The sequence below is a fragment of the Dendrobates tinctorius genome, unplaced genomic scaffold (genome assembly GCF_039654945.1).
Source record: "Dendrobates tinctorius isolate UK_male_01 unplaced genomic scaffold, ASM3965494v1 ptg000027l, whole genome shotgun sequence".
Lineage (NCBI taxonomy): Eukaryota > Metazoa > Chordata > Amphibia > Anura > Dendrobatidae > Dendrobates > Dendrobates tinctorius.
The window spans coordinates 2,340,596-2,362,874 of NW_027361695.1; the positions used below are offsets into that span (position 1 = coordinate 2,340,596).

Below are 22,279 nucleotides of genomic sequence, written 5' to 3' on the forward strand. Positions count from 1 at the left end.
GGTCCTATATATACATATTTATTTATTGGAGCATCTCCTCGCCTTTATACACCTCCATGTGCGGCAGGTCCTATATATACATATTTATTTATTGGAGCAGCTCCTCGCCTTTATACACCTCCATGTGCGGCAGGTCCTATATATACATATGTATTTATTGGAGCAGCTCCTCGCCTTTATACACCTCCATGTGCGGCAGGTCCCGGTCTGGGAACATTTCCAGCAGAGAATAAATTAAATAAACTGGGTCAGGACACGAGAGGTTTCGTGGCCTCCATTGATATCCCACCACCAGCTCAGTAACGAGGTCAGCGGCTTCCTCTGCCGTTCGCTTACCGTGCTTTTCTCCCTGACGAGGAGAACTCGTCCGATGTGATGTGCTTCAGAAAATTGAAGCAGAAGAAAAATATCTGGAAAGAGGAAACAAACTCTATATTAAAAGTGAGAGAGTGAGAAAGAACGAGGATATAATGAGCATCAAATATCACATTATGTACCAAGCATTTAGAAGCCCTGCTCATCCTGAGCCTCCTGGTGCATGGAGACAAGCTCAGCTACGCTACATCAATACATTCCTGTCCGGTGAAGACGAGTCTAGCACAGGTAGAGCGCCCCCTCCAGGATTAAGCAGAGCAGTACCAAAACCTAAGTGTTCCACTTATTCCAGTGGGGGGCACTAGTGGTGCATAAGACCAGGTCTCCATTTTTGCACATTGCTTTACATCCCCCCTTCTGGGCCGGACCTGCATCACTACAAGAGAGCGGCGGCGCCTTGTCGCTCAAACCCGATCAGCGATCAGTGTACATCTCTATGATCAAAAGGATCCGTACACGAAGACAAGAAAGGGAACAGCAAAAACAGCAGCCGGCGACTGCCGAGTGCTCACAGACAGACGCCGGTTCTGGTTTGTAGCGAGAAGGGTTTCCTTTGACGGCTCTTGCTCATTAGATTGGAGGATGAGACGTTGAGTGTTTGGAATAAAACCGTCTGTCAGGGAGTGCCGACTTTCATCAGGAGCGACGTACCTGCAGTGTCACCGACAGCAGGACCTATGCTACTCGTGGAGATCCTACTAGTTGGCAATGCATCCTGGGAAAAAATATGCAAATAGCAGAAGAAAAAAAAAAGGGAACGGTCTATCTGGGGCCACCTAGCACAAAAAGCGAATCTACAAACTTGCAAAGCTGGCATAAGTATCGTCCGTAAGTGCTGGCTGGCTCTTTAAAGGAGATTTCAAGTTATCACCTGCTGATCGGGGTCCGTCTGAATGCTTAGACCAGCAACGATCATCAGATCAGGGAAATTTCTTTTATCCTTTTAGCTTAGTTACAAAATGCCCGCGCACTGCTTCATTTATCCTCCATGGGGCTTCCTGAAAGACGGGTCCGAGCGAGCGCGTCCACCCGTCAAAGACGGGTCCGAGCGAGCGCGTCCCCCGTCAAAGACGGGTCCGAGCGAGCGCGTCCACCCGTCAAAGACGGGTCCGAGCGAGCGCATCGCCCCTCAAAGACGGGTCCGAGCGTGGGCCTCCGTCAAAGACGGGTCCGAGCGAGCGCATCCCCCGTCAAAGACGGGTCCGAGCGAGCGCGTCCCCCGTCAAAGACGGGTCCGAGCGAGCGCGTCCACCCGTCAAAGACGGGTCCGAGCGAGCGCATCGCCCCTCAAAGACGGGTCCGAGCGTGGGCCTCCGTCAAAGACGGGTCCGAGCGAGCGCATCCCCCGTCAAAGACGGGTCCGAGCGAGCGCATCCCCCGTCAAAGACGGGTCCGAGCGAGCGCATCCCCCGTCAAAGACGGGTCCGAGCGAGCGCATCCCCCGTCAAAGACGGGTCCGAGCGAGCGCATCCCCCGTCAAAGACGGGTCCGAGCGAGCGCATCCCCCGTCAAAGACGGGTCCGAGCGAGCGCATCCCCCGTCAAAGACGGGTCCGAGCGAGCGCATCCCCCGTCAAAGACGGGTCCGAGCGAGCGCATCCCCCGTCAAAGACGGGTCCGAGCGAGCGCATCCCCCGTCAAAGACGGGTCCGAGCGAGCGCATCCCCCGTCAAAGACGGGTCCGAGCGAGCGCATCCCCCGTCAAAGACGGGTCCGAGCGAGCGCATCCCCCGTCAAAGACGGGTTCGAGCGAGCGCATCCCCCGTCAGACGGGTCCGAGCGAGCGCATCCCCCGTCAAAGACGGGTCCGAGCGAGCGCATCCCCCGTCAAAGACGGGTCCGAGCGAGCGCATCCCCCGTCAAAGACGGGTCCGAGCGAGCGCATCCCCCGTCAAAGATGGGTCCGAGCAAGCGCATCCCCCCCCGTCAAAGACGGGTCCGAGCGAGTGCATCCCCCGTCAAAGACAGGTCCAAGCGAGTGCATCCCCCGTCAAAGACAGGTCCGAGCGTGGCCCCCCGTCAAACATGGGACAGAGCGCAGCTGTCTCTTTCTGAAGGTGATAAAATAATCACACAACCACTTTAATGGTAGCTACCTATATGTGGCACTACAGAAGCAGTTTCCTTCCTTCTGGAGGAGAGCTAAATTTACAAATATATTAGTAATATGGCGTCTGACCAGATGCTCCCATCTCACAGCAATTGCCTCCACCCTGGAGCTCCTCAGCTGCTGTAGGCCTACAACTCCCACCATGTTTAAGCTGTCAGGGCATGCTGGGAGACGTAGTCCTGCAAGGACTGGAGAGCTCCGGGGTGGAGACTATACGTCACACCCAATAACGTTTATAAGCCCCCTTCTGCTTGCTTAAAGCCGTTCTGGACACAAAAGTAGAAAAATCAGATATGGTATAAGGTGACTGAGTCGTTAAGTCGCAGAGCAGAACTCACCTCCTCTCCCTTACTGAGACGATCCACCAGCATGTGTCTGAAAACAAGCGAGAGGGACAAGAATTACAAGAAGGGGGTCGCATACAAGGGGTGCGGAGGGGGCACAGGTTCAATCACATCCGCGCACATACGACCAAAACTGCAATGCTATGACTCACCCAAAGAGGAACCAGTCATAGGCCACCGTCAGGTAAAGGATCTCTGCCGGCTCCAACGAGCTGTGCACCATCCCATCCTAAAAAGTAACTATCGGTGAGAGACGTGCATAGAAACGCACAAACGCCAGCACTGAGAGACTATATCCTCCTTAGGATGCCAGCAACCCAGCTGTTGTAAAACTACAACTCCCAGCATGCTCTTGCAAATCTCTGTGGAAATAATAATAAAAAAAAGGACTCCAGGAGACTCTGTTCTTGCTTTCTTACCATCTCCACTTCAAATAGAATAGTTTCCAATTGGCAAAAGCTCCAAAATCTGACTTCCGACAGCCACCACTTGGGGGAGGGCAAGAGCTTAGTGTATACAATTATAAAGCCTGTACAATGTGCTCCCTCTAGTGGCAAAAAAAAATAAAAAAAATCACCCATTAAATAAAAACCAAATTGATGGATAATTCTCGCCACGTATAAGGCCAGAAATCTTGACAATGAGCATTATAATGGAGGGGGATGTAATAAGATGTCTAACGTGAAATTAGAGGAAGACTGAATAATGGAAGTTCTCCAAAAAATATGACATAGTTGTCATGGGAGATTTCAACTATCCAGACATTTGTTGGGAATCTCTCTCAGGCAAAACTAACAGGTCAAGGAAATTCTTATCCTCTCTTGCTGACAACTTTATCTTCCAAAAGGTAGGGGAGAAAACAAGGGGAACTGTTACCTTGGATCTAATCCTTATAAACAGGGAGGAAATGGTTGAGGAGGTAAAAGTGGCTGGAACCCTAGGAGGTAGCGACCATGCTATTTTAGAATTTTGGCTAACTAGAGGCGGAAGACCTGTGAAGACTCAGACGTCAAGGTTAGATTTCAGAAAGGCAGATTTTAAGGGATTCAGAAAGATAATTGGAGGGATCCAATGGCTGGATATCCTTAAAGACAAAAATGTCCAGGAAGGATGGGAAATCTTGAAAAATGAAATTCTCAAAGCACAGTTGTTAACAATTCCGAAAAGAGGGAAGAATAGGAAGCATTTAAGGAAACCAGGATGGATGAACACAGAACTTAAGCACATGCTAAAAAGGAAGAAAAAAATGTTTTTAAAATGGAAAGAGGGAGGCATATCTAAAGAAGAATATAATGCTGTCTGCAGAACCTGCAGGGCACAAATCAGATTATCTAAAGCTGAAAATGAATTGAGGCTTGCAAGAGATGTCAAAAGCAATAATAAAGGATTTTGGGGATATGTCAAAAGTAAAAGTCAAAGATGCTATAGGATTTTTACAGGATGAAAATGATGAAATGGTAAGACAGGATGTTGAGAAGGCTGAACTTTTAAATTCCTATTTTGCATCTGTTTTCTCTCAGAAAGGAAATGTAACATCAACTGTTATTCACTGTCCTATTAAGGGAATAGAAGAATCCAGGATATCTATAAACAGAAAGATAGTGAGGAAACACTTAGCTAACCTAAATGAATTCAAGTCTCCAGGTCCAGATGAATTACACCCCAGAGTACTGAAGGAGATAGCAGAAGAAATTTTTGAACCCCTCTCCATAATCTTTGAAAATTCTTGGAGAACAGGAGAAGTGCCAGAAGACTGGAGAAGAGCAAATGTTGTTCCTATCTTCAAAAAGGGGAAGAAGGTGGACCCAGGCAACTATAGGCCGGTGAGTCTGACTTCTATACCAGGAAAGATCTTTGAACAAATTATTAAACAACATGTATGTCAATACCTGGATAAGAATGAAGTGATCAAACAGAGTCAGCATGGGTTTGTAACTAATAAGTCATGTCAGACTAACTTAATTTCCTTCTATGACGGAATCACTGATTGGGTGGATCAAGGAAATGCTGTAGATATAGTATATCTTGACTTCAGCAAAGCATTTGACAAAGTCTCTCATACAATCCTTATTGAAAAAATGACTAAGTATGGAATGGACAAGGCAACTATTAGGTGGATTCATAACTGGCTTAGTGATCGGACCCAAAGAGTGGTCGTAAATGGCTGCACATCCAGTTGGAAGAATGTCTCAAGTGGGGTACCACAGGGCTCTGTCCTGGGCCCTGTATTGTTCAACATCTTTATCAACGATTTAGATGAAGGAATTGAGGGTAAACTGATTAAATTTGCTGATGACACAAAGCTAGGAGGGATAGCTAATACTAGAGAAGAGAGAGAGAGGATTCAAAAAGATTTAAATAAACTGGAGAAGTGGGCAGCAACTAACAGAATGGTTTTTAACAGGGAGAAATGCAAAGTACTACATCTGGGCAATAAAAATGAAAAAAGCATATATAGAATGGGAGGAATAGGGCTAAGTGACAGCACATGTGAAAAAGACTTGGGTATACTAATAGATCACAGACTGAATATGAGTCAACAGTGTGATGCAGCAGCAAAAAAGGCAAATGCAATTCTAGGATGTATTAACAGAAGCATACAGTCTAGATCACGTGAAGTCATTATTTCCCTCTACTCCTCTTTGGTCAGACCTCATCTGGAATATTGTGTCCAGTTTTGGGCACCACATTTTAAAAAAGACATCAACAAACTGGAGCAAGTTCAGAAAAGAGCGACCAGAATGGTGACCGGTCTGAAAACCCTGTCTTATGAGGAAAGGTTGCAGGATTTGGGAATGTTTAGTTTGCAAAAGAGAAGACTGAGAGGAGACTTAATAGCTGTCTACAAATATCTAAATGGCTGTCACATTGTAGAAGGATCAACTTTATTCTCATTTGCACAAGGAAAGACTAGAAGCAATGGGATGAAACTGAATGGGAGGAGACACAGATTAGATATTAGAAAAAACTTTTTGACAGTTAGAGTGATCAATGAGTGGAACAGGCTGCCACGAGAAGTGGTGCGTTCTCCTTCAATGGAAGTCTTCAAACAGAGGCTGGACAGACATCTGACTGGGATGATTTAGCGAATCCTGCTTTGAGCAGGGGGTTGGACCAGATGGCCCAGGAGGTCCCTTCCAACTCTACGATTCTATGATTCTAAGTCTGCACAAATGTTAAAGCATCATCATTATTCCGATGCAGTCTACCCCAATGCCAATATTTTCATTTTTTTCTTTCATATATAGACGTGATTTAGGGCAAATGGCAGAAGGCAAATACCAGTCAATGGCTACACATCATCCGACAACCTTGATGCCAAAATTGACTTTTCTCCCTTGTCTCTATCAGCCGGTGTTGAATCATGCAAGAATAAGTGAAATCTTTCTCAAGGCTCAGAGTCATCTCCTAACAAAGTGCCTTGTAAAAAGCATAAATTATGAATACTCCACCGGCATGAAAGAGAATCACATCCTGACGGGAACCAGAGTTTGGGAAGGACGGGGATGGTTGGGGGCATAAAGAGCGCTCCAGCATCCCGGCAAGGAGTATACGGATCTGTCACACAGAATATGGGCCGCATCCTTTGAATGCGACTTTTAAAAAGAGATTCCTATAAATTAGTTACCAATATAACAATGCTATTAAAAGAATGAGAGATGAAAGGTGTGCGGAGGAGATAAAACGGAAAGATTAAATATTTCTGGCGAGAAGCCCGGGTGTAAAGCTGAAAATCTGCCACTTATGTCTGGCGGGGAAAGGCGTAAAGTCAGACTAATGGACAGGTCCTTCATAGAGGTCATCTGAGATTATAGAATAATAATTATTTTTCACAAAAAACAAGCACCAACCTCACTTATGGATGAGTCTGGAATGGTAGCACCTGTGTGCCCGTCTCCCTATGGCATCATGGCTTCGGTCAAAGGAGCTTTCCTCCTCTTCTACTTTCAGGAGCACATCGCTCTCCCCTGCTTGCTAGGGGGGTGCGACCCTGACTGCATGGACCAGATGCATGTCTGCAACGCTCCCCCGCCACCATGCTTACCAGGACGGACCAGATGAATGTCTGCACCGCTCCCCTGCATACCTGCTTGCTAGAGGGTTCATTCCTGACCGTGTGGACCAGGTGCATGTCTGCACCGCTCCCCTGCATACCTGCTTGCTAGAGGGTGCATTCCTGACCGTGTGGACCAGATGCATGTCTGCACCGCTCCCCTGCATACCTGCTTGCTAGGGGGTACATTCCTGACCGTGTGGACTAGATGCATGTCTGCACCGCTCCCCTGCCTCCCTGACAGTATGAACCAGATGCACGTCTGCGCTGATGTCTGTCATCCCCTCAGGAAGAAGTAATTACTTCGAAACGCGTTGGGAACTATAATCTTTCATCTCAAATGGATCTGAGTCTAATGTTTAGCATCGCACAAAGTCCATAAAAAAGTTGTACAGAGGGGTAGAAGTAAAGCCATTTTCTATTGTGTTCTTATGTCACACACCATTCCTCTTGGCTGCAGAGGAGATTTTTCTTTTCCCAATCCTTCGTTTTAAAGCCTCTCTCTGTGAACTTCTCATTAAAGGTACTGTCACACTTAGCGATGCACCAGCGATCCCGACCAGCGATATGACGCGGTCAGGATCGCTGGTACATCGCTAAGTGGTCACTAGTGAGCTGCCACACAGGCAGATCTCACCAGCGACATCGCAGGGGACGGGGGTCGCTACTTACCTGTCACACCAGGCGATCCTGCGTCCTCCCGCCCGGCTCCACGCTCGTCTCTCCACAGGAAGCGCCGCAGGAAGCTGACGACGAGAAACGGTCCTGGACGTTCTCGCGCGATCAGCGATAATCAGCGGGGGAGCGGTCGGAGGTAAGTATCACACACAGCGATATCGCTAGCAATATCGCTGCTACGTCACAAGTTATAGCGATATTGCTTAGTGTGACATGCCCTTAAGAGAAGCAGTGATCCCCTTACCAGACGCATTTGGCACAGTCTGGACCTGCGAGTTCACAGCTTGCATTTACTTTTCTTATCTTTTTTGTCTTATCATTTGGAGGAACAAACTGGCTGAATAGTGCAGCACGCCCGATGCTCGGCAGAACGGGGGGCACAGTCGCTCATTAGATGCATCAGCGCCAAGTAGTTGTCTTACAAGGCGATAAGTTTACAGCAGATCTACGGATATTACCAGCAGTGATCAAGTTAGTCAGAAGAGCGCGGGGTGGAGCGGGCGTTACAGGAGGATTATTTCATTCATCAATACTGGCAAATATCTATACAGCTTCTTTCTCATCCATGTCTACTTGTGGGGCTTCAAGGTCAGAGCTCAGCGTTTGCAGTCTACGCTCACTTTTACCCTGTGCTGTGCAGTTGGCAGACCTCTATATAGCTGCTGCTTTCTCTGGTTACATACTGGTTTGCAGTCTATGTGCATATTTGTCCTAGTCTGTCCCATTGGCGAATACCTGTATTCTCTGCTTGAGCAACTGCAAGTTCAGAGCTCGGTTTCTGCAGTCTATGCTCACGTTTGTCCTTCTCTATCCTGTTGGCCAATATCTGTATAGCTGCTTCTATGTTCGCTTGTGGACCTGCAAGTTCAGAGCTCAACGTTTGTGTTTTTTTTTTTTTTCTGTTATTCTGTAACCATGGAGCAACGGATTAGTCATCCTAGTGTACACAGATCTGCACAGATGCTACACAAAAATAGGAGGTTTTTAAAATGAAGGCAAATACGATTCCTAATCCCAGCTCTAGGTCTCATGTAGAGGTCCGCGGATCTCGGTCCGGCCATGCATGGATCACAGTGTATGGACTGGCCGTGGGTCTCCAAACCAAAGCCTGACAGCCTCATGGAAATATATGAAGCCATCTTGCTCCGGTTGGGAGATGTGCAGCTAGTCCGCGCATTGTGGTCCGTGATCGAACCAAGGTCCGCAAACTTCTGTACGAGCTTTACACCAAGAAGAGAAACTTTCAAATATCTGAGGATTTAAATGGGTTAAAATAATCACACAAAAAACCTCTTATGTCTAAAAATCTACTCACAGCCCAAAGCGAGAGTCTCAGGAGTGAAATGAACAGCGGCGTCCGATCCCACCCGGATATACAGTGCACCAGCAACCCGCTGTTTTCTGCAGAGGAAGAGTGCAGCACGTATTAGTCCAATACATATTTCACAGCAATTGACCATGAGAAAGTATGTAACAGCGCTGCGCATTAAACACGGCCATGTCAACCTTTTTCGCTTTTCTTATACGATTCTGGGGGGCTGCGAAAGCGCTTTGCTGACTATATGCATAGGCTGTATGGCACTAGACTTAAAGGGGTTAATTAAAAAGCTGCACATGGGCGGTAAAATATATAGTCACCCAATATCTTACCCTCTGTATCCAACTCCCCTAGCATGCAGCAGTCATATCTCATATACCCCATGACCGCGGCAGCCGACCATTCGTTTCTGTGGTCTTCTGACCACTATACACATGCACGCTCAGTTTGGCGGAGTGTGCACGTGTTATATACATAGACAGGGGAGGAAAGCAGCCATCAGGCACCTTGTTTGTCCTATACTAATCTAATGTGCACGGCCAGCTGTAGCATCTGATACCTTGCCGGTTCGGTAAGAGATATAGTATAGAAGGAGACATGCTTAAAGGGGACGTTAACCAAATGAGCGAGTTTACATGTCTGAGATCAGTAAATATGGCATATTCTTCCAGAATCAGTTATACTTGTCCGCAGGTTGCGGCTCAACCCTAACCAGGTCAATGTAACAGAGCTGCAATACTAGAGAAAGACAAGGGTGGAACGGTTTCCCAAGAAAGCCGCCATGTTTGACTAATCTTCTTTCTAAATGGCTTGTTCCATCTTTTATAAATTAGTAATACATAAAATGTATCCCTTTTTTTCCCCCTAGTCCTGCTTGCTGTCAGTGAATGGCTTGTAATAAAAAAAAAGTAAAAATCCACCGTCAAGTATCCCCGACACTGCTAAGGTTATGGTGGAAGGTATGTGGAAGACAGTTCTTGCAAAATTGGGTTCAGTAGATCTGGGGGCCCCCCCATTTATAATCGCCGCTGTTTACACATAGATGACAAAGGGAAATATGAACTTCCTATCGTCTTTAGATCCTTCGGTTCCTATCCAAGCCGCACACCGCTGTGAACAACCCCTTTAAATTCTGCTTGGCATTTAGCAATGTTTTCCGAGCTCTTGGACCCAGGTGGCACAAAAGAAGTGTGAAATTAAAGTGTTTCTCCCTCGCCAAGAGCTTACGTTTCAGCTTAGCCATGTGCGACTTTGGGCGAAACGCTGCGTGTTATGTGACTGTGGATCTAATCTCAGAGAAGAGTAACCCCCATCATCCGACTCATCCCGAGGGTAACAGAAGGACGACCACAGGGAAGGATTATATACGGGGTCATTTGGTATAATCGATTGCCGTGTACTGGGGGCCACTGGAGAACTTCCCCTTTAAGATAACCTCCTCCTAATATTATATCCTTTACCAAACTAGCGAGGTACCAAACACTAGAGCTGGATTATTATAGGATGAACCATGAAGGTGTCCGTCAGCTGCTTCCTCCCGTCTACGTACAGGACATGTGCATGCTCAGCCAACCCGAGCGTGCATGTGTATAGCAGTCAGATGAAGGAAGGCTCCTTATCTGGAAATTGTGACATTTCAGAAGGCTTCATACGTGCTCCTAAGGCTGCATTCACACACAGAGGTAAAAGGTCCAGGGCAAAATCCCCAAGATCGCGGACCCTAAGCATTTAGCTACTTCTTGCCCTAAATATTTCAGATTATTTCCATTTTACTCTCAGTGTTAAATGGCAGAGGAGACTCTTACCGTCCCCGTTGATGATGTGAATGAGGAGCCTCAGGTAATTCTGCGTCTGCTTCACCAAGTCCCAACTCTGCACCAAAAAAAAAAAAAAAAAAAAAAAAAATAAAAAAGTGGAAGACGGGTTATAGTAAAAGAAAAACAAAAAAAACGCGTTGTCTACTGGAGTCCAATGTAGGATGAAATCAGCCTTTTGCCTCATTAAAATCTTGGGTTGTTGATGTGTTTCCCCCCCATTCTTTCCACTGCAGCTCTGCTTAGGGAGTAACACAAGCATTAGACCAAGGGAAACTATCCTACGGTGGTCTCTAGACCTCCCCCTCCTTAATACACTGCTCACTTGCACATCGCAGTGTAACACCCCCCTCCCCCCCCATATACTATAAGACTTCGAGGATATTGTTCTGTGTAGTCAGGAGGCAGACGCCATTGTGAATCCATGTCACCGGCATTAGTGCAAATGAAAGTGACAAGAGGAGCAAAGGGAGGATGACGGGACCCCCCCCCCCCACACACAATATCAACCACTTATTTTCTTGATAATGGAGTGAAGAGTTAACGTATTAATGACACACACACATATATATATATATATACATACACACACACACACACAGGAGTTGGACAAAATAATGGAAACACCTAACGTTTTGGCATCATAGTCTTCGAACATGTTATAAACATGCAAACCGTAACATATGGTAATGTTTTGTAGTTGATTATTTGTGTTATGTGATATGTGTCTGTAAATTAACTGTTTGTTTTGCAGAATTGTAAGAACATTGATGAGAACCTGATACCAATGGCAGACCTCTCGGATTTTCAAAGAGGCCAAATTGTTGGTGCTCGTATGGCAGGCGGTAGTGTAACAGAAAGTGCCCGAATGCTTGGCGTGTCAAGAGGTACTGTCTCCAAAGTAATGACTGCGTTTGAAAGAGAAGGAAAAACGTCAGCAGCAAAGCACAGGTCCGGCCGAAAGTCGCAGTTGACTGAGAAAGACCGTCGGACTCTAAAGCGAATTGTGAGAGAGAATCGCAAGACCACGGCTCCGAAAATCACTGCTGAGCTCAATGAACACCTACAGAACCCAGTTTAAACGAAAACTGTTCGTCGGGAGCGGCACAAATCTGGATTCCACGGAAGAGCTGCAATTAGAAAACCGCTGCTGTCAATGACAAATGTTTCCAAGCGTTTAGAGTGGTGTAGAAACCTCCAGAATTGGCCCCTCAAGAAGTGGAAACATGGGATATTCTCAGACGAATCATCGTTTACCCCATTTCCAACCTCCGGCCGAGTGTACGTTTGGAGACAGCCGAAAGAAGCATTCCATCCAGACTGCCTTCTCCCAACAGTAAAACATGGTGGAGGTTCTGTGATGATCTGGGGTGCTATTTCGTGGAGATCCACCGGGCCAATGATATGCCTTCATGGAAGAATTACAGCCGTGATTATTTAGGCATTTTGGGTGACCAAGTGCATCCTATGGTTCAAGCACTGTTCCCGGAGGGGAACGCCATCTTTCAGGATGATAATGCACCAATTCATACAGCTAGAATCGTTAAAGCATGGCACGAGGAACATTCTAATGAAGTAGAGCATCTCATCTGGCCCACACAATCCCCAGACCTCAACACTATTGAGCATTTATGGTCGATTTTAGAGATTCAAGTTAGACGTCGATTTCCGCCATCGTCGCTCAACGAACTGGAGGGTGTTTTACCTGAAGAATGGGCTACAATTCCTTTGGAAACAATTCACACCTTGTGTGAATCCATACCTCGGAGAATTGAGGCTGTAATCACCGCAAAAGGTGGACCTACACCATATTAAACTAACTTTTGTTGATGTTTCCCGGTGTTTCCATTATTTTGTGTGTGGTGTGTGTGTGTATATATATATATATATTATTTTTATTCCTCCGCCCGACAGTTCCCAGGATGATTTTTGTACGATGTATATCTGCACTCTCCGACAAGTGATGGCTCAGCACTTCCCGGACGCCTGCTGGGCTGTGCCCCAATTCTGCCTGCTGAAAGATGATTAAATCACAGGCCTGTCTCCAACAAAATTCTTTGAGCAATCATGCAATTCCAGGGGGGCGATAACTGTGGGACCCCACATAGGTAATCATATTTATATAGGTGTCCTTGTTCTGACAACCACAGATCAGTGGCAGTGCCGGGTGTCGGATACCCACAGACCTTATGTTGATGACCCACCCTAAAGATTGCAATAGCTGCACTACTTACAATAACTTCAGAGTGATACTTTTCCCTGCAGGAGGTCTCACTTTTTATGGACACAGTAGTGTTAGAATCAATTACGTTGAAATTAAAAAGGTAAATAAATCTATAGGATAAGACGAGACTCCGCAGTCCTGTCCCCGCAGACTGAGTGGCATCTGCACTAGGAGCTTCAATTAGACGTTTCTAAGCCAACCCCGTTAACATGAGCGGCCCGCAGCACCTCCTGCCATGCGCTGACCCATTTTCTTCGGCTTCACACATGCTGGGTCCTCAAATCTGCTGGAAGATCCCAGAGGCTTTACCACAAGGGGAACCTTTGCTATCAGGACACAGAGAGGCGCCGCTCCTGATGGTCTGTACTTTTATCATCTTGTCAGCCATTCTGCAGCCTCGGGGGTAGACGACAGCAAAGGGCGCTTCCGGTAGGGTGAGAAATGCGTGTGGCAGAGCGCAGGGCCCCTCACATGATGAGCATCACCCGTTTACCTGGTATTCCCGCCAGTCAATGTTTAGGTGTCTTGTCAAGCAGACTGGGATGCTTAAAGGGGCATCAACATAATCCTGTGGATGGAGAAGTACACGGCACATGAGAGACTTCAGAGTACAGATTATACCAAACATTAATAGCAACTACATTTTTGGGTCAATTTTAAATAGGGGCGTTATTGACCTCTGACAAGTACCATGCACCTGCCCCTATAATGAGTCTAAGGCTTGTATGCCACCGGCTGGACATATACAAGACCCAAAGATTCACGGCAGGTAACGAAAGCAGCAATGCTCCCAAATGTGGAAATACAAGGAGCTGGATGAGCTCTCTAGGGGTTCAGTAGAGGGACCTTACAATAGTCAGCAGCACAAACAATCACTTGACAGCATGTGATGTCCACAGATCCCCAAAGACTAACATTTATATTAAAGTGGCAGCCACAAATGCCATGTGTCACATATAGTGTCCTCTATAGCGACTGCCGCAGTCTGAAGGGCGCTATATGCAATTGTTGGGAAGCAGTGAGGGTACCTACAGCAGCACATCACCCCATGTACAGGACATGTGCTGCCGATAATTAACAGGATGGCGGCCAGTCTCCTGATCCGGGGTGTAGCTCCCAAGTCCTCAGAATTTGCCAGTCTTGGGCCACAGAATATAATGACCCTGTAAAACACCACTCCAAAGCTGAAGTGGTGTTTTCCCATGTAAACATATCTGGTGCTTTCTGTACTAAATTGTGTCTGCTGAATTATGCATCGGCAGGTGGTCATATTTGCGGCAGCACTTAAAAGGATCTCCGTCAGCGCACAATGACTGTTCAAACCTAGCACAGGCACTCGGTGCAACACGGACATTCCCACCGGCTTGTTTTCCCCTACATATCCACCCTAACCTCCTCCTCTTTGATCGACAGCTCTGGCTTCTGAGAGCCGGAGAAGGGTGGAGAGAGATGGAAACCAAGCAGGCGGGAAGGTGTATATAAAGTATTGGCCCCGCCGTGATGCACTGAGCACTTGTACTTCATTTTTGCAGTCTGTGCTGACAAGACTCTTTAATAAATCTACGTCATAGGTTACAATACAGAAATCAGTGCATACTAGGGTCATGCGGTGAATCCTACCTGCTTCCAGTTAAATACAAGTCCTTCTGCAGCATAGTCTCGATCCTTGTAATCCTTAAAAAATTCACAGCCTGCAAGAAAGCAGAAGACATAAAAAGAAAACAAGTAGTACACAGCACAAGTCCATACGTTGTGTAGAGTCTGGTCTCAGGTACTCAGCTCTTATGAGAACGGTTGCTACATGGTGTGCGGAGCCGTCAGATTTCCAGCTCTGTACACGGATCTTCCAGCGGCCGCAGGACTGGGTAACGGCAGGTCGGTGGAAGTGTCAGAAGTTGAAAGCCCACCAATCAGATCTAGGATCCATTCTAACGATAAGTCATCGATATTTGCATCCCATTTAAAGATCCTCTGACACAAAGCAAAATGAGTTATAAAAAAGGATTAATGTTTTCTACCTGGATAAGGAATCGACAAGAGCGTGAAGTCTGCATACCGCTGAGCCTTGTCCACCTTTTCAGAAGAAGTGACACTTGATAGAAGAAAAGAAAAAACGCACCAGTTTGATGTATAATCCTTATTTCGTAAGGGAAAATTTGGCGTTACAAAATCTACACTGCCCCAACTGATTGGGTTCAATGGAGGAAGAAAATAAATTTATAATAATAATCAACATCTTAAAAAGGAGGAGATCAAATATTTTCGTTGACCCATGTTTTTGAAAAAAAAAAAAAAATATATATATATATATATATATATATTCTATATATTACAAAAATTGTACTAAAATACAAACAAAACTCACTTGAGACCAAATTTCACTTTCTTGTTTTCTACCATCAGGTCACAGATATACCGGACAGACAAGTAGCGCAACAATTTGATGTCGTGGCCCCGGACTTTGTCGAATTGAGAGTCTCCGTTCCTGGAAAGAAGAAATGAGAATGAGCTGGTTAGATAACTTACATCATGGTGGTGGTGCGCCCCCCCCACAGGTTACAATCCCGGTCACCATCATTTAATTTTGCATCACAGTAAAACATCAGAAAGCAGGTACAATCCCTGATCAGTGAGCGGGGTGATAACAAGACGACAAGTTCCTGAATCCAGTCCCTGAGGGTCACTGGGGAGAGGACATCAGCGAGCTGCGATTAGTAAGTGAGGCTATACCATGAGGCAGAGGTCCTGTATTCCCTTTGACACCAGCCATACTAGGAGAGAGATGACAGTGATGGGATCGGTAAGAGGGGTGATAACATGAGGACAAGTTCCTGCCTCATCTGTGAGGTCACTGAAAAGGAGAAATGACAGTGACAGGCTGGGATCTTGTGCCCTGATGTTCTCCCAGGACGTAAAACTTTTCACACTGCATGACTAATGACTGCTCTCTATATACTGCCCCCAGACTGATGCGCTGGTGTCATATGGAAGATTCAATTCTGGGCTTTAATATAATCCTAATATCTAGAGCGTCTCATACAATACCTGGCTACAGAGTCATCCTCCGCAACTTCGGTATCCGCCCAGGAGTCATCCGCGCCCCCTGAAGAAAATATTCACAGATAGATCTGAGAATGGAGTACAGCGCTGCTGGCACTGAAGTGACGGAGGAGCCAACGTCAAGGCGCAGAGCAACGACCATTAATCTTACCTGAGAAGATGAAATTGTAACCGGTGCGACCATATAACTCCCCCCATCCGGCCAGTGTTGCCGACCTGCAAATGTGCTGCAAGGGAAAGCAGGAAACCTCAGGACAAATGCAAAAATCTGCAGCACTTCCAAAAAATTGCAAAATTTGCATTTACTGCGCAGTAATTTGAGGCAGATTTTGATATAAAAAGGGTATTTGATAAAGGAAGGGATACGCCTTCACTTCATGGTTGTTAGGGATGAAGGGGATGCAGTGCCGGGGCAGAGCTACATTCTCCTTAGAAGTTGCCCAGCACGGCGGCGCCGCAGCCATCGGTCTGTGCAGAGAGTCACAGCCGCCCCATTGGGATGACAGACTGAAAACAATGAGAATATGACGGTCTGGGATGAGCAGCTGCTGAGTGCGGCCTGTACTGTGGATGCAAGAGAGGAAAGAAGCCATTACCTTTCCCTTGTAAAGGATAACAGGACAGACAAAGCGTCCTCGGCATCGCGCCATTTTACTGCGGTTTACAAGGTCTTGTAACTTGCTGACCTGCACTGTGCTCTCAAACCTGAAACACAAAATCACAGGAAATCATTATTGCAGAAAGAGCGAAAGACAAGGAGAGCGCGACAGCCACAAGAAAGAAAGCGAGAGCGCACAAGCCACAAGAAAGAAAACGAGAGCGCGCCAGCCACAAGAAAGAAAGCGAGAGCGCACAAGCCACAAGAAAGAAAGAAAGCGAGAGCGCACAAGCCACAAGAGAGAAAGCGAGCGCGCCAGCCACAAGAAAGAAAACGAGAGCGTGCCAGCCACAAGAAAGAAAACGAGAGCGCGCCAGCCACAAGAAAGAAAGCAAGCGAGCGCGCCAGCCACAAGAAAGAAAGCAAGCGAGCGCGCCAGCCACAAGAAAGAAAGCGAGAGCGCGCCAGCCACAAGAAAGAAAGTGAGAGCGCGCCAGGCACAAGAAAGAAAGTGAGAGCGCGCCAGGCACAAGAAAGAAAGCGAGAGCGCGCAAGCCACAAGAAAGAAAGCGAGAGCGCGCAAGCCACAAGAAAGAAAGCGAGAGCGCGCAAGCCACAAGAAAGAAAGCGAGAGCGCGCAAGCCACAAGAAAGAAAGCGAGAGCGCGCAAGCCACAAGAAAGAAAGCGAGAGCGCGCAAGCCACAAGAAAGAAAGCGAGAGCGCGCAAGCCACAAGAAAGAAAGCGAGAGAGCGCCAGCCACAAGAAAGAAAGCGAGAGCGCCAGCCACAAGAAAGAAAGCGAGAGCGCGCAAGCCACAAGAAAGAAAGCGAGAGCGCAAGCCACAAGAAAGAAAGCGAGAGCGCAAGCCACAAGAAAGAAAGCGAGAGCGCAAGCCACAAGAAAGAAAGCGAGAGCGCAAGCCACAAGAAAGAAAGCGAGAGCGCAAGCCACAAGAAAGAAAGCGAGAGCGCCAGCCACAAGAAAGAAAGCGAGAGCGCAAGCCACAAAAAGAAAGCACGCACAAGAAAGACAAAACAAAGTGCACACCCAACAAAAAGCGAGTGAGATAGACACAAAAAGAGTGTGGGAGAATGACAGAGCAACAGAGAGAGCGAGACACAAAGGAGGAAAGTGAGCAAGACACAAAGAAAGAGAAAGCAAATTGGAGAGCGAACAAGACAGAATGGTGAAAGAGAGGACAAGAAAGTGAGAGTGAGCGACAGAGTGCGGGCTACAATCCATGGGTGCAGGTAGGTGGCCTCCGCCGCACACTCGTTATGGCCTCACTATGGGCCACTATCAGGATACTCGCAGAGATCACACACTTCTCTCGTCGTCTGCGGCTCGCCTGCATTACACCCGAGTCATAGAGAACGCTGAGCATTTCTATGGCAGATTATCGGAGCGGTGACCGAATCAGACATTAATCCAGACGTGATACAGGAGAGAACACAGCGTCCCGCAGTCTGAGCTATACGGCACAGGGCTCATTTTGTAGGGAGATGCTGCCCCCTACCTGCACAAAGGTGAATGTGACGGTTGGAAAAGAAAGTATTACATGCACATATATTATATGTTCACGCAGCAAAATCCACGAATCAATGGAATCGGATTATCAGACCGTTATCGAAATGTGATAAAACCTAAATGAGAAGGTTAATCTCCTATGAGACTATCCCACAGTGTACTGCAGTGCCGGGTTATCAGAGGCATTACACACATACTGGCGTTACATACGTGTGCTTCTCGTCCTCGGCGCTCTCGTACTCCAGGAAGACGATCTGTCGGGGGTAGTGGCTGCACAGCTCCCCATTTGGGTTCTGGATGATGCTGTAGCAATAATCTCTCCTGAAAAGCTGCAGACACCGCCGCTCAATCCGCTCCACCTGCGCAGCGAGGACAGAAACCTGATCAGTAACAGGAGCTGGAGACGGAGCTGCTCTGGTACATTGTAACAAACCCACGGCTGAGCGAACGTAGGTCTAGTTCAGAAATATAGGCCCCAAACCGACATATCATGTTTAGCAGATTTCGTCATACAGAGCGTGAAGTTCCCTACACAGGCGGAGCGTTAGTAACAGATTTCGGGCTACCTGCAGCCGCCACTAGAGGGAGCTTCCTAACGTGCATACAATGAGCTCCCTCTAGTGGTGGCTCCGGGTAACCAGAATTTTGTCATTTGCCTTTACGTCTATGCAGGAATTTTGCTTCCTGCATCTGGAAATGGAGCTCTGACCCCCTACAGTGAGATATTGGGGTACTCGCTTTATGTACACAAAACTGATCAACTCTTTCCATCCCCCGGTACATAGGCAGTTGGAGGACACTCCCTGCCGCCTGTTTTACTCACTTGAGTAAAGTTTCACAACACTTTGTTGAACTTTTCACAGGAATAAAACTATACAACCGGCGAGGATTATGAAATGGCTCCGAAACCTGCCGCAGTCAGCAGAGTACCGACGGGAGGAAAAGTAAAAAATAAATAAAAAGGAAATCCTCCGCTGTCATTTTCACTTCTATTCAGAATCAGGAAGAATCACATCCTCCAAGGGTAAAGGGAGATCGGCAGCGGTCTTCAGAGTCTGACAAGTTGTTAAAGGGTCTTTTCTGCCTTTTCTTGGTCCTGGGAAAGCTGAAGGGGCGACCCCTTTTAATCTAATATATAAAGCTCAAGTGTGTGTATGTATGTATGTCCGGGATTGGCATCCGCACCGTCGCAGCTACAGCCACAAAATTTGGCACAGTCAAACGTCTGGACCCCGAGAGTGTCCTAGGCTATGTTGTGAGGCGAAATTTTAACCCCGCGCGTTCCAATTCACCAAACAATTTTGCCCCTATCTACATAATGGGGAAAAAGTGTGTATCAAGCCCCGCCCCTCATATGATGTCATAATGGTTGCCATGGCGACGCTGATGTCATCATAGGTTGCAAGCCCCGCCGCACATTATGATGTCATAATGGTTGACTATGGGATGGAGGATATGTATGACGGGTATATGGGCACGGGACTATGGGATGGAGGATATGTATGATGGGTATATGGGCACGGGACTATGGGATGGAGGATATGTATGATGGGTATATGGGCACGGGACTATGGGATGGAGGATGTGTGATGGGTATATGGGCGCTCGACTATGGGATGGAGGATATGTATGATGGGTATATGGGCACGGGACTATGGGACGGAGGATGTGTGACGGGTATATGGGCACTCGACTATGGGACGGAGGATGTGTGATGGGTATATTGGCATGGGACTACGGGATGGAGGATATGTATGATGGGTATATGGGCACTCGACTATGGGACGGAGGATGTATGATGGGTATATGGGCACGGGACTATGGGACGGAGGATAATTATAATTTGCTATAACTAACCACAGTTAGTTAGTATGCCCGGGCAGCGCCGGGCTCTTCAGCTAGTAGAAAATAAAACTTGACAACTTTTATTGCCACTTTTAGAACTTGCGGAGAAATGTGGAGGTTGTCGCATCCTCTGCGGGCAGACAGTGAATGGAGCAAGAAAGGGGTTTTCCAGTTCAGTAAAAAATAGTGTATGAAATAAATGGGACTAAGCTGCGATCCCCAGGAGAGCCGCGACCAAATGTACAAGAGGCAAATGAGAACGAAGGACGTAAACAGCGAAGAGGTTGGAGAACTGTGCCCCTTCAATATGATGATTGGCCTATCCTAAAAGATTCATATTCACCGACAGCAAGCAGAGGCCTTACCATTAGAATCACACGTATTCCCCCCGGGAAATGTTTTTGTTTTGTTCTTAATTTACAAAATTTCTGCCAATTGCAATAAACCAATGAAACAAAAATCAACTCATATATTACATTGTTTCTCCAAACTCAGCACAAAATGGCATGTTCACAGACTCCTGTAGTCTCACAATTATTATTCCCACTTCATGACCACCATCTTTAGAATTTAGTACAGCCCCAGTGGCCGTCGCGACCCGCCGGTAAGGCACCAGCCACTGCCACGACCCACCCTGTTAGTACTTACGGCCCCAGTGGCTGTCGGGACCCGTCGGTAAGGCACCAGTGGCTGTCAGGACCTGCCCTGTTAGTACTTACGGCCCCAGTGGCTGTCGGGACCCGCCGGTAAGGCACCAGCCGCTGCCACGACCCACCCTGTTAGTACTTACGGCCCCAGTGGCTGTCGGGACCTGCCGGTAAGGCACCAGTGGCTGTCAGGACCTGCCCTGTTAGTATGTATGGCCCCAGCGGCTGTCGGGACCCGTCGGTAAGGCACCAACCGCTGCCGCGACCTGCCGGTAAGGCACCCAGCGGCTGTCGGGACCCGCCCTGTCAGTACGTGCGGCTCCGGCCACTGTCAGCTGCCTTTGAGTAACCCTTGACTCTGCCCTGTCCTTCAAACCGCACATCCAAGCTCTTTCTACCTCCTGTCGCCTTCAGCTCAAAAATATTTCCAGAATCCGTCCTTTCCTCAACCCTCACTCTACCAAAATGCTTGTGCATGCCCTCATCATCTCCCGCCTCGACTACTGCAACATCCTTTTCTGTGGTCTCCCTGCTAACACCCTCGCACCTCTCCAGTCCATCCTTAACTCTGCCGCCCGACTAATTCATCTCTCTCCTCGCTACACTCCTGCTTCCCCTCTTTGCAAACCCCTTCACTGGCTCCCAATTTCCCAACGTATCCAGTTTAAACTACTAGTACTGACCTACAAGGCCACCCACAACCTGTCTCCTCTGTATATTGCTCCAGCAGATGTAACACTTCTCACAGCTGACTGTTCGCTACAATTGCACCCAGCACAGACTGTATAAGTCCTAAATCCAGAATCAGATACAGAGAAACATTAGGGTGAAATCTCCGGCTCTCCATCCACTGACAGCAAGCAGAGGTCGGGCTCATCCTCTGGTAAACACAGTCACGTGGGATAGCAGTGGAGCAGTTACTGCGCATGTGCATAAGAGCAGCCCACCGCCCCTTGTGCACCCTGTATTGCCCTGCTCTCTGCTGCCTTCCTGTGGTCAGTACCGAGATTCTCACCTTTGCCCCCACATCTTTGGCCCGGAACTGCGCACGGGAGAACTCCTCCAACAGCTCCACCAACCCGTTGATATTGCCGGGGTCTTCCATAGCGCCCACCCTTCCCTGGTATCAGAGGATGGTGTAGCCCATCTCGGAAACCGGAGAACCGGGACTCGCCTTAACAGGACATCCGCAGCAACCAGGCGCTCTCTGAATGACGCGCCCTCGTGACAAGGCGCACATTGATGACGTCACTGCCCGGCTGCACCGCCATCTTGGTTGGGGAAAAGGGGAGAGTGATTGATTTATCTCAGGAACGTGGTTTATCTTTAGTAGTCACTGAGGAGCACGACAGCTGCCAGGTTTTTGCTGCCTCACAAACACCCAAAAAGTGTCCCCACCATGAGAGTAGAGTGGTGGAGATGTGTTGTTGTAATACCATGTGTGGTCACCGATGGGCAGTGTGGAGCTTTCTGTTTGGGGTCCAGGGCACAGAATGGGAGATAAAAGCTTAGACTTAGGCCCCCTTCACCCGTCCGTGTTTCCGGTACGTGTGGCGTCGCGTCCGTTTTCACACGTACCGGAGACGCTCACGCACGCACACCCATTATAATAAATGGGGCTGCGCACACGTCCGTGTTCCGTTCTGTTGCCCCCGGCTGCCATGCAGTCTTGTCGTAAGGGGGC

General features: G+C 47.7%; 1 protein-coding gene across 5 annotated transcripts in view; it reads right to left on the reverse strand.

The window, feature by feature from the left end:
* Window positions 1–21,865, reverse strand: part of MTMR14 (myotubularin related protein 14) — a 32,682-nt gene extending 10,817 nt beyond the window's left edge. For 2 of the 5 annotated variants that reach the window (XM_073569674.1, XM_073569671.1), the window contains exons 1-14: window positions 21,611–21,847; window positions 18,314–18,462; window positions 16,573–16,681; window positions 16,128–16,203; window positions 15,962–16,019; window positions 15,282–15,401; window positions 14,935–15,008; window positions 14,537–14,607; window positions 13,410–13,484; window positions 10,684–10,750; window positions 8,876–8,961; window positions 2,981–3,057; window positions 2,823–2,859; window positions 337–410 (exon numbers count right to left, since the gene is read on the reverse strand). In XM_073569674.1, coding sequence (XP_073425775.1) covers window positions 337–410; window positions 2,823–2,859; window positions 2,981–3,057; window positions 8,876–8,961; window positions 10,684–10,750; window positions 13,410–13,484; window positions 14,537–14,607; window positions 14,935–15,008; window positions 15,282–15,401; window positions 15,962–16,019; window positions 16,128–16,203; window positions 16,573–16,681; window positions 18,314–18,462; window positions 21,611–21,700 — 1,163 coding nt within the window. In that variant the 5' untranslated portion in view covers window positions 21,701–21,847. Of the gene's footprint in view, window positions 1–336; window positions 411–2,822; window positions 2,860–2,980; window positions 3,058–8,875; window positions 8,962–10,683; window positions 10,751–13,409; window positions 13,485–14,536; window positions 14,608–14,934; window positions 15,009–15,281; window positions 15,402–15,961; window positions 16,020–16,127; window positions 16,204–16,572; window positions 16,682–18,313; window positions 18,463–21,278; window positions 21,464–21,610 lie in introns of those variants that run through there. The other 3 variants (XM_073569672.1, XM_073569675.1, XM_073569673.1) reach the window with 3 other exon arrangements.
* Window positions 21,866–22,279: the final 414 nt, after the last annotated feature.